General features: G+C 35.8%; 1 protein-coding gene across 1 annotated transcript; it reads left to right on the forward strand.

Annotated features, from left to right (window-relative positions):
* Positions 1 to 38: 38 nt before the first annotated feature.
* On the forward strand, positions 39 to 11,717 carry LOC122016956 (chaperone protein dnaJ 6-like). Its single transcript, XM_042574398.1, has 8 exons — positions 39 to 318; positions 9,856 to 9,954; positions 10,039 to 10,140; positions 10,248 to 10,307; positions 10,401 to 10,507; positions 10,771 to 10,853; positions 11,152 to 11,242; positions 11,330 to 11,717. The coding sequence occupies exons 1-8, from the start codon at positions 199 to 201 to the stop codon at positions 11,526 to 11,528; spliced, it is 861 nt and encodes a 286-aa protein (XP_042430332.1). The 5' UTR covers positions 39 to 198; the 3' UTR covers positions 11,529 to 11,717.
* The last annotated feature ends 90 nt before the right edge of the window (positions 11,718 to 11,807 follow it).

Consider the following 11,807-nt stretch of genomic DNA (forward strand, 5'->3'; position numbering starts at 1 on the left):
CTTTTATTTAAGTCAGAAGTTAAAATTTCTCCGGGGAATTTTTTGCTCAATGGAGAAATCAATATCTTCGTAGGATTTATGTATAAATCCAGCACATGTGAAAAGGCGGGAATTTTTTGAGCCAGCCGCGCCACTCTCCGCTTTTTCTTCGGTTCTCGTATCTGCCGTTCCTCGATCGAGTCGTCCGCTCTGCTAGAGATGGGAAGGAAAAAGCGATCGAGGGTTTCAGAGGAGGGCGTCGAGGATTCTGCTCCAAGAGAAGGGGGCAGTCTAGGTGCCGGCGCCTCGTCCACTTCCAGTGACAAGAGCTTGTATGAGGTATCCTGGTCCAAACGAAAACCCTAATTTTGATTGTTTTGCTTGTTCGAACTTTCTACCTTTCGTCAGGGGTACGCACCTTTCTTTGCTCTTTCATCGCCGTAGACCCGCTATTTGGGTTAGGGTTTCTAGAGTTCCTTCTCGCGTTTGAATTTTCAACAAACACCTGGTAATCATGTGATCGAGGGGTGTATTATTGGACAAAACCATATTTTTATGTTAGGAATGTACAAATCAGGTCGTGGGGACGTTATTCTTGGAGATAATTTTGGCAAGATCTTGAGTTCTTCATAGTTTTGAGCGTTGAGTACTGTTAGGGAGTAAATATTGGTGAATTAATATCCTGAGATTGACATAAACAAGCTTAGTAGGCAATGATAGATCTTCGAACGGGAACTACTGTGATTGTACATCTTCATCATTGATCCTCATCAGGTGACTTAGTACCACCTACGGTGATTCTACAATTTCCCATTTAAAATGGTTAGAATATCAAGTTGAGAGGATCAAAAGCCATAATTGTTAGGTCATTGTGTTGGGTTTTGTAGTGATGTAATCTGAGCGCAGGTAGAATGATGGTATAATACCGCTTTGGCAAAGTCGAGGTTAGAGTTGAACTCTAGCTCTTTAAGATGAATTTGCCCTGTGCATGGTGCTCGTCCTTAAGATACAACGACTTTATCTTGCGATAGCAACACTGCAAATCGCAAGACTTTCGAACCGAAGAAGCATCTTGAACTCTCCAAATGCAAGCATGAAATGCAATACTTGCTTTGCTATTAACTGGAATAAAAAATAAGAACATGAGGGATCTTATTTATACCAAATAAGAGTCTCTTGGTTCAATTAGATCTCATCCATCCAACTTGAATTGGATGATTTAGATTGCATCCCTTTCCAAGAGACACAATACCTCTTCCTTAGATGCTTTCTTTTTTGAAATTAATGGTTCAGATTGAACCAATGAAGAGACACTTAAACCTTTCAAAGTTGGATGAACAAGATTTGTCAATCTTGATCTAACAATTTAGATTTAATTTTTCATTCACATTAAATTTTCAACAATCCTTCACATGAATGAAAATTAATGTATGCATGTTGTCACCTAAGGAGAGTTCAATCGAAGGAATATTACATTAGGAGAGGTAGATTGAACCAATGAAGAGGCATTTAAATCTTTTAAGTTGGATAAACAGATTTGCCAATCTTGATCTAACGATCTAGATTTAATTTTCCATTCACATTAAATTTTCAACAATCCTTTATATGAATGAAAATTAATGCATGTATATTATTATATAAAGAGAGTTTGTTGGAATCCCGTGGTAGTTTTGATATGATCGACCTGGTTAAGTTAGGTTATGTTATGTTTGATCCTTGTGTCTAAGTGTGCAGAAGTTTAGAAATACAAGAAGTCAAGCGGAAGACGCAACTAGCGAGAAGAATGACACGAGAAGGGAGTCGACAGACTCGGTGCATTCGAGGGACGAGGTGTTGCGGAAGAGTATATCGGTGGACGAGAAAGACGTGCGCGATGTTCCGAGGGACAAGAAGCTAGAGCGAAAGCTTGCTCGAGGAGAAGGCCAGAAAATGGGTCTGGGTGAGCCCTATTTCGAATGACTGCGATCACCCAAGCGATCGGAGCAGCAGAAGAGCGAAAGGAGACTGAAATTGCTGTTGGAGGTGCCTTCAAAGTGAATTGAAAGCGCCTCCGCACCTTCACTGTGGAAGGATGGAAGGCGCCTTTGATGAACAGTAGGAAGATGCCTTCCAGCCCTATGGAAGGTGCCTTCGACCAAGCTGGAGGCGCCTTCCAGTCCTATGGAAGACGCCTTCAAGCCATGGATAAGATTTTCCAGGAGCTATAAAAAGACCCTTGAACTTAGGAAAAAGACAACAACTCTTGTATTCTTTTCCTAGCAATAGTTTGAGCAATTAACAAGTATAAGAGGCTTCTCCGTTTTCACTGAAGGAGATTTTTAGAGCTTTCATTGTCCTTGGATTAACAACCACTTAGTTTGTAACCAAATAAATCCTATGCCTCTTCTTTCATTTTCTTCTTGTTTATTTGAATTACACTATTGCTGCTAATCTGAGTTGAACGGACGAGAAAGGTATTTGTTTTACTTTTTGACAGGCAATCCACTCCCTCAAGCCGACCGCCAAGGGTTCTAACAGAGTTCAATTGAAAGATTGTTGCATTAGGAGAGGTAGATTGACCAATAAAGATGCACTTAAACCTTTCAAGTTGGATGAATAAGATTTGTCAATCTTGATCTAACGATCTAGATTTAATTTTTCATTCACATTAAATTTGTAATAATCCTCACATAAATGAAAATTAATGTATGTATGTTATCACCTAAAGAGAGTTCAATCGAAAGATTATTACATTAGGAGAGGTAGCTTGTGGTTTTGAACCTTCTGTAGTAGAGTAACATCGGATTTACTATGCTGTTAAGTGAACGTCAGGTCTTGAACTACTCGACCATTCATGTAAACCAAAACAATGGTACTTACACAATAATATTTCTCACTTCTTTATAGTTCCTACTGTTTTGTCCGTTTGGTCATGGACAACATCTTGGATTCTTAAGTATTTCATTGAAGCGACCCATCTTCACATTTTATAGGTGACCTCCTATAAAGAGTATCCTATCATACTCTACTTTTTCAAGTATAAGAGTCATTAAAAGTTTATAACTTAATCTCACTACATATTGTAGGAAGTACTTTTCCATTCTAGGAATGAGATGGGGGAACTAGTCCAAGTGTTTACACGAATTTTTATAATTTTGTTATCCTATTGAATTAAGATCTTGGAATATTCAATCAACAAGGTTGGGTTACTACTATGAATGTTTTTGTTTGTAGATTTTTAATCTAATTTTTTTTGATGTGCACTATATTTGATCTCTATTCAAACCCTTTGTAAATGGATCTGCCAAGTTATCTTTTGATTTGACATAATTAATAGAGATTGCTGGTGCAATCAACTTCCATGGTTTTGATGTTTGTTTGACAATATGTTTAATGGAGCTTGGTCAAGGTTGAAATAGTCAATTGAGAAGTCTAGTTAGGCCAAGGTTGACCAGATGACTGACAAGTGGTGAGTAGTTTACCAAGTGATTAGCAAGTCCAAACAAGTCAAGGTGATCTAATGCTCGGCAAAAGGAAAACCTTAGGGGGAGGTAACCCTAGGTCTTGGAGGAGTGAACTCTAAATAAAAGCCCTAATGACTGAAGTTAGGTCCTGGTAGGTGAAGCTACGTGGTGAAAATTCTGGTGAGTGAGCTAGGCCCTAATGAGTGAAGCTAGGTGCTTGGTGAGTGAAGCTATGTCCTAGTGAGTGAAGAAAGGTGGTGAAAATCCCGCTGAGTGAAGTCAGATAATGAAAAATCTTAGGAAGAGGTAACTCTAGGTAGTGAGAAGTTTTAGAGGAGTGAATTCCAAGCATGTGTGATCGGATGGTTTCCGGTCAACTGCGCGACGTCGACTGGACCAACAGATTTTTGTAAACTTAAGTATAGTTTTATCAACCCTATTTTGCATTACTATTATGTTGTTGTGTTAATTTAGTATTGCAGAAATGTCTTAGTGGATTAGACTATCAGACATTGAGTAAAAAAAGTCCAAACAGGTCTGGAGGTCTAGATATTTGGCATGTGAGTTAAGGCAAGCTTTTGGAATGAGTGTAGTGAGCTCGTGTCTCAGCAGGGATAAACCCTAGGCACTGATCCAACTGGAGAAACCAATGGAGGTTTCTAAGTTGAGATCGAGATAGTCATTACTGTCATATTCATGCATCATTATTATTTATTGTGCTAACTTTATTTTGCATGATAAATATATTATCTATGCTAACTTTGTTTTGCAGAAAAGCAAAGTTGACATTGATTGAGAGGTTCAGTTGACAGAGCAGGGAGGTTCAGTCAACTGATCTAAGAGTGTTATGTCGACGGAACAAATGGAGCAAACATGGAAAGCGATGTTCAGTTGTCGGATAACTTGGATCCGTCGACGGAACAACATGATTTTCGGGATTGAACGGATTAGATCAAATTAAATTAGAAAAGAAGAGTGTTCAGTTGATGGAACACAGGGGTCGGTCAACGGAATAACTTAATTTTCGAGATTGGATGAATCGAATCACAACAAACAAGGAAGGATGGATCATGGATCAGTTGACTGATAGGATTCTCAGTCAACGGAAAGGATCAGTCGAAGTTGACTGAACGAAGCCTATAAAAGAAGGCCTTGGGATCCGAGCTTTGTACAAATCCTCTATTCGAAATAACTTTAGCAATTACACGTGCAATTTTTGCTCCTATGATGTCAAAAGACTCATCGATAACCAATGTTTCATCTTATTTATTTATTGTCAATATATTGCACTTGTACTTCATTATATTATTACTTGTACTTCTCATTCATTTAGTGGATTGTCCAATGAAAGCAATTAAGGATCGCAAACTTTGGAGTAGGGGTTAATTGGGTTTCGAACCAAGTAAAAAATCAAAGTGTGTTTTCTATTTTTGTCTCCCTTTTTCCCTATTTTTATTCCGTTGCGTATTCGAGTTTTCCAAAAGATTTTCGAAAAGAAAAGAAAAGCTTTTAAGCGACGAGATTCGCTCCCTCTCTCTCGTCCTCAATGGTCCTACATAGATAACTCTGTTAGAAATTAACTATCTAATGGTATTGTATCGTCGATGAATATGTCATGACTTATCATTATACATGCTATTTTGTACTCTTGCAATTGCCGATTGATTTTCATAATATATCATCATTGCAGACACTGATTTTTTTCGACATGAGATACCTTCTAAGAGGTTATGAAGCCATTCAGCTTCTTTTGCAACTTTATCTAAGGCTATAGACTTAGGTTCCATGGTTGATCGAGCTATGCACGTTTGTTTTGTGAATTTTCATGACATTGTTCCACCACCAATGGTAAATACGTATCCATCGGTGGATTTCAAGTCTTTGGTATCAGATATCCAATTTATATTACAATAGTTTTCTAGTATCACTGGATATCTCATATAATGTAATTCATACTCTATGGTGTATCTTAAATATTTAAGAACCCTTATTAATGTCTTCCCATGTTCATCATTCGAATTACTTATAAATCTATTTAATTTGTTGATTGCATAGGTAATATCCGGGCGTGTGTAGTTAGTGATATATATCAAATTGTCAATTATCCTCGAATATTCTAATTGGGATATAGGTTCACCATGGTTCTTAGCCAAATGCAAGTTTAAGTCCATTGATGTTTTTTTACAGTAGAAAGATCATATACATTAAATTTTCTAAGTACTCTCTCAATATAATGAGATTGTGATAGGATAATTCCATCTATTGTCTTATCGATCTTAATTCCAAGTATAACGTTTGCTATATTCATATTTTTCATATCAAACTTCTTAGTCAACATTTTCTTAGTAGTCATGATTATATCATAAATACTACCCATGATAAGTATATTGTCTATATATAGACAGATAATGACAAATGAGTCAGGTGTGTCTTTGATATATATACATTTATCGCACTTGTTTATTTTAAATCCATTTGACATCATAGTTTTGTCAAATATCTCGTGCCACTGTTTCCATGCTTGTTTTAACCCATATAGTGACTTCACGAATCTAGACATCTTATTTTCTTGTCTTAGAGCCACAAACCCTTAAGGTTGTTTCATATATATTTCTTCTTCTAATTCACTATTTAGAAATGTTATTTTCACATCTATTTAATTTATCTCAAGGTTATGTATTGCAGCAATAGCAATGAATATCCGAATGGATGTGATCCTTGTTATTAGTGAATAGTTATCAAAGAAGTCAAGATCTTCCTTTTGTTTAAATCCCTTTGCCATTAATCTTGCCTTATGCTTTTCAATAGTTTCACCAGCCTCATATTTCTTCTTTAGGATTCATTTACATCCTAAAGGCTTGCTTTCAGGTAGAATATCCACTAATTCCCAAATATGGTTTTTGTATGATGAAATTTATTTCACTATTGATGACTTCTTTCTAAAGGGGAGCTTCGGGATTTAGTAAGGCTTCGCTTATTGTTTTTGGTTCATTTTTCAACATATGTCATGAAATCAAGATCAAATGAATTTATTATTTTGACCCTCTTATTACGTCTTGGTTCTTCATTACTTCTAAGATTATCCATATTTACAGTTTCATAGGTTCTTTTATTTGAACTTTCTTCTTTCTTATCTTTGCAAGGACAGATATCTTCAAAAAAATACAACATTCCTCGATTCAATTATTGTTCCAATATGTAAATTAAGAACTATTGATTTGTGCACCAAAAATCGATATGCACTATTATTATTGGCATATCCAATAAAAATGCAATCGATTGTCTTTGGTTCTATTTTGGTTTCCTTTGGCTTAGTTACTTCAACCTTAGCTAAACACCCCCACACTTTCAGATGTTTATAAGAAGGCTTATGACTATTCCATAACTCATAATGAGTTTTATTTTATTTAGAAAATGATTTTCCAATAAAATAGCTCCCCCCACAAAAAAAACAAATTCAGGGGTAAGTCCGCACTTATTAACATAACATTCATTATTTCTTTAAGAGTTCAAGTTTTACGCTCGACGATCCCATTTGATTAGGAGAGTAAGAGCTATCGTTTGATGAATAATGTCAGATTCTGCACAAATTCATTAAATGGATTATCATATTCTCCTTCTCGATCATTTCAAATGCTGTTAATTTGTTGACCAAGTGATTCTCAACTTCATTCTTATAATTTTTGAATGCTTTTAAGGCTTTATCTTTGCCTTTCAATAGATACACATAATAGTATCTAGTGTAGTCATTAAGAAAGTAACAAAGTATTTTTTGCCTCCTCTAATTTACATGAATTTTAAATCACATATGTTATTGCGAATTAATTCTAGAAGGGTCGTGCTTCTTTCTACTGAATAGAAAGATAACTTTGTTATTTTAGTTTCAACACATATTTCATATTTATGTGTTGGATTAACATTAAATGTTGGCAATAAATTTAAATTCACAAGTCATTCAAAGTGTTATAATTTATATGTCTAAGTCTTACATGCCATAAATTAGAACACTCGGTCAAATAAGCAGAATTTATAATTTTATTGCCATTGAATTTACGATGTACAACCATTACATTCATTTTAAATAAATCGTTCTCGGCAAACCCTCTTACTATGAATTGACAATTTTTTGTCAATACATACTTATTTGACTCAAACATTAGTCTGAAATCGATTTTGACAAGAGTCGACCCTGACACTAGATTCTTTCTGATGTCGGGAACATGAAGTACATTGATTAGTGTCATTTTTTTACTTGACGTCTTCTTTAGTACCGCCTTGCCAAGACCAACAATGTTGGAAGTTGCAAAATTGCCCATGATTAGTTTTCTCCCATTAATAGGTGTCTAAGTTGAAAATTAGGCCTTGTCAGAGCAAATGTGCCATGTAGCACCCATATTGACTTACCAATGCCATGGATTGTCCACCAAGTTGGCTTCAAATACAACGGTTGACCTTGGAACTTCTTAGCCCTCACTTGGCTCTGCCTTTTATTGGAATACTTTCTTTTCTTACCAGTGTTTGGTTTCATCATATCTGCCTTTGCAAATACAAACATTTTTGTTGATTCAGATTGCTTGTGATTGCCTTCTTCAATCCACAGTCTTACAATTAGATTCTCAAGTCCCATTTCCTTTCGCTTGTGCTTTAGATAAATTTTGAATTTCCTTCACGAAGGTGGAAGTTTCTCAATTATCGTAGCAATTTGAAAGGGCTCATTCATATGTCGTTGATAAGGCGGTACATTCATAGTTTTAGAATTAATCATCTTGAAGTCTCCTTTTGAGAGATTCCCATAACTCCTTTACAGTTGATATTGGACTATACACGTTGTATAACGTGTTGTCCAAGCCATTGACGACATAATTTTGACATAAGAAGTCATTATGCCCCTAAGCATCATATGTCGTCTTCTTTCCTTTATCAGTCTCACCTTGAAACATGGAGGTGGCATCTTCACATAAGAACCTTTCAAGGTTCAACGTGGTTAGGTAAAACAACATCTTTTGCTACCACCTCTTAAAATCAATATCTATAAACTTCTCCAGTTTTTCGCCATGTACCGGAGGACAAGGAGCTGTCGATGATGAATCCATCAAGATTGCATGGAAAGTTTTGTCTTAAAATTGTTGGGTCGCGCGGACAGAATGACAATATAACACTGCTTTGGCGAAGTCGAGATTAGAATTGGACTTTATCTCTTTAAGATGAATTTTCCTTGCACACGATGCTCATGGAATATGACAATCGTCTCCCAAGATACAACGACTTTATCTTGCGATAGCAGCACTACAAATCGCAAAACCTCCGAACCAAAGAAGCTTCTCGAACTCTTCAAATACAAGTATGGAATGCAATGCTTGCTTTGCTTTTAATTGGAATGAAAAATGAGAATGTGAGGGATCTTATTTATATCAAATGAAAGGGTATAAGAACCTCTTGGTTCAATTAGATCTCATTCATCCAACTTGAATCGGATGGTCTAGATTGCATCACTTCCCAAGGGATACAATACCTCTTCATTAGATGTCTTCTTTTTTGAAATCACCAATGAAGAGACACTTAAACCTTTCAAGTTGGATAAACAAGATTTATCAATCTTGATCTAACGATCTATATTTAATTTCTGATTCACATTAAATTTCTAACAATTTGTTCCTGAATGACTTCATGTTCTATAGACGAACACAAATAAACATCCAATATCTCTCACATTAAAATGGCTGTAACCTTGTCAAAAATTCACGACAAGGATTCCTTTTATTCTTGTCTTCAGCAAGACAAAGATTTGGCTATCATCCAATTCAATGAAATCATTTTAAGACTGTAACTGGATGAAAGGTTGAGTTTGGCTTAGTCAAGGAACTAAATTTCCATAAGTAGTTTTAATTGAACCCACACAGATGCATGTTTCTATAGAATATACACAATGGAAATGAATTTAGGAATTCCATGCATGTATTTTTTTGGCACTGTCTTTAAATTTCATTATCCAAATTACATTTGCCTGTATATTGCTTTTGAAGTATTATGTATCTTTTATGGTTCATTGCATGTAGTAAAAAAAAAAAAAATCTATTTTCACCATTCCAATGGCTTCAATTTCTGGAGTTTGTTGCAATGTGTCTTCTTATTTATAATTGGTACTATGTTTTGGTGTTGCAATTACTCAAATGCTCTGTCATTTCTATCCTTTTATGTATTGAAGTTGTAATGAATGTGCACAAGCTAACTGATACTAAGGACAATGGTTAACTAGAGGGCTAGGAAACATATCTTTTTTCACATTGAATGCTTTTCTAGTGATTATCATGAAATCAAATGCTTCTCATCCGGTTAGCTTGTGAATTTGTTTCTAGAATAGCTGCTTGCTAGAGTACTGCTTTCAGATTCTCACTTTGTTTTTGGTTAGTAGCTTGATTTAATGTTCTTGCAGATTCTTGGTGTGGAACGGACAGTGTCTCAGCAGGAAATAAAGAAGGCTTACTACAAACTTGCCTTGCGACTTCATCCTGATAAAAATCCTGGTGATGAGGTTGAGAATTGTTTCCAGATGGTAGTTAATCTCACATTAGGATTGTTGGTCAAAACATTATCAAGCATTTGCTTCAATTTACAGGAAGCAAAAGAAAAATTCCAACTTCTGCAAAAGGTTATATCTATTCTCGGGGATGAGGAGAAAAGAGCGGTCTATGATGAGACTGGTTATACTGGTGATGATGTAATATCTTTTGAAAGATTTATTTCCTCTTGTATTATATTATTACTATATCAAGAAATAGATGGGCAACCTTCTTGTCATCATCTTGGAATGTTTGTTTTCAACAGGCTTTGGGTGGGGATGTTGCTGAGAGTCTGCAGGAGTATTTCAGAACCGTGTACAAACGAGTATAGCCCTTGAAATGCCCAATTTCATTGTTATCTAGTTAAACTTGTAAGATGACATGATTACATAGATCAGTTTATTTCTTTTGGTTTTAGGTTACAGAAGCTGACATTGAAGAATTTGAAGCTAGTTATAGAGGCTCTGATTCTGAGAAAAAAGATTTGAAGGATCTCTACGTAAAATTCAATGGCAATATGAATAGGTAATGAAGAAAAATACCTTCAGTTCTTTGTACTTTAATCTGGCTTGCTCAGTTAAAATTTTTAAATTTCGCATGGATTTAAAACTGGAACGATGACAAGCTTTTGGACATTGATTGTTAGCTAGGTTTTATTATTAATTTGTTTGCTTTTTGTAAAAGGAAAAAAGGTAACATTTTTTTGTTCATGCAGTCGTACTGCGACTGCAAGTCCATTGAGGCTTATCATTAAAGTTGTACCATGACGAGTCACCTGTTTTGTTTAGGCTGTTCTGTTCAATGATTTGTTCTGATCCAATGTTGGATTCTCACCGCTTCAAGGATGCAATCGATGAAGCAATAGCTGAAGGTGATCTTCTTCCCCATCAGTTTTAGTAATTAGTATTGCTCTAGTTTGTGAGAATAATCAAATATATTGCTCATGATTAATCAATAAAATAGCCTAATGTACTCCGTATTTGCAAGGCAAACACAAACTGCTGCTTTTCCAAATGGAAAAGAATTTTTTTCCCACTTAATATAACTAATTGACCTTCTCTGAAGTTCGATGAGAAGTTAATATTTGAAAATCATGTGATGAAGAGAATATAACTAGCAAGAGTTATCAGCTACTTTGTGGTGACTTGGATGCCCGCTTTATTTTCCAGGAGAAGTGAAGACGAGCAAAGCTTATCAGAAATGGGCTAAGAAAGTTGCTGAAACAGAACCACCAACTGATCCTCTAGTCAGAAGACGGAAGTGAGCGTTTTTCCCATATTGCACCTAGTTATTCATACATTTTTTTTTCCCCACAAGATACAGTTTCATTTTGCCAAACATATATAGGTCAAAGAAACAAGAAGGAATGGACATAGTTGCAGTTATATCCAATCGCAGGAGCCAGAGAAAAGAGCAGTTCAATTCCATACTCTCCTCCATCGTGGCTAAATGTGGTACCAGTGCTGATGCTGAACCAACTGAAGAAGAGTTTCAGAAAGCACGACAGAGGCTTGAGAATAAGCAAGTGAAAAAGAGAAAGCATTAGCATGTCGGTGCTCCCGAATCAATGGTTGAAGTTTTGTATTCCTATTTGGTGCTTAAAGTGATGTAATAACCTCTCACTTTTGTCAGCAATGTCTTTGTCCCAGCTGCGTGTTAGTATATCTAAACTTGTTAAACTGCAGATCTTTAGTTGAGCTAGTTGTGCACTCAAGACTGATTGGTGCATTGTTAATCTAGTTTTCCAGACTGATTGATGCATTGGTAGCTAAGATCCTGAGAGTGATCATCAGATTAGCAGCATACGATCTAGTTTTCCAGAATG

This window comes from Zingiber officinale, chromosome 8B, assembly GCF_018446385.1.
Source record: "Zingiber officinale cultivar Zhangliang chromosome 8B, Zo_v1.1, whole genome shotgun sequence".
NCBI lineage: Eukaryota > Viridiplantae > Streptophyta > Magnoliopsida > Zingiberales > Zingiberaceae > Zingiber > Zingiber officinale.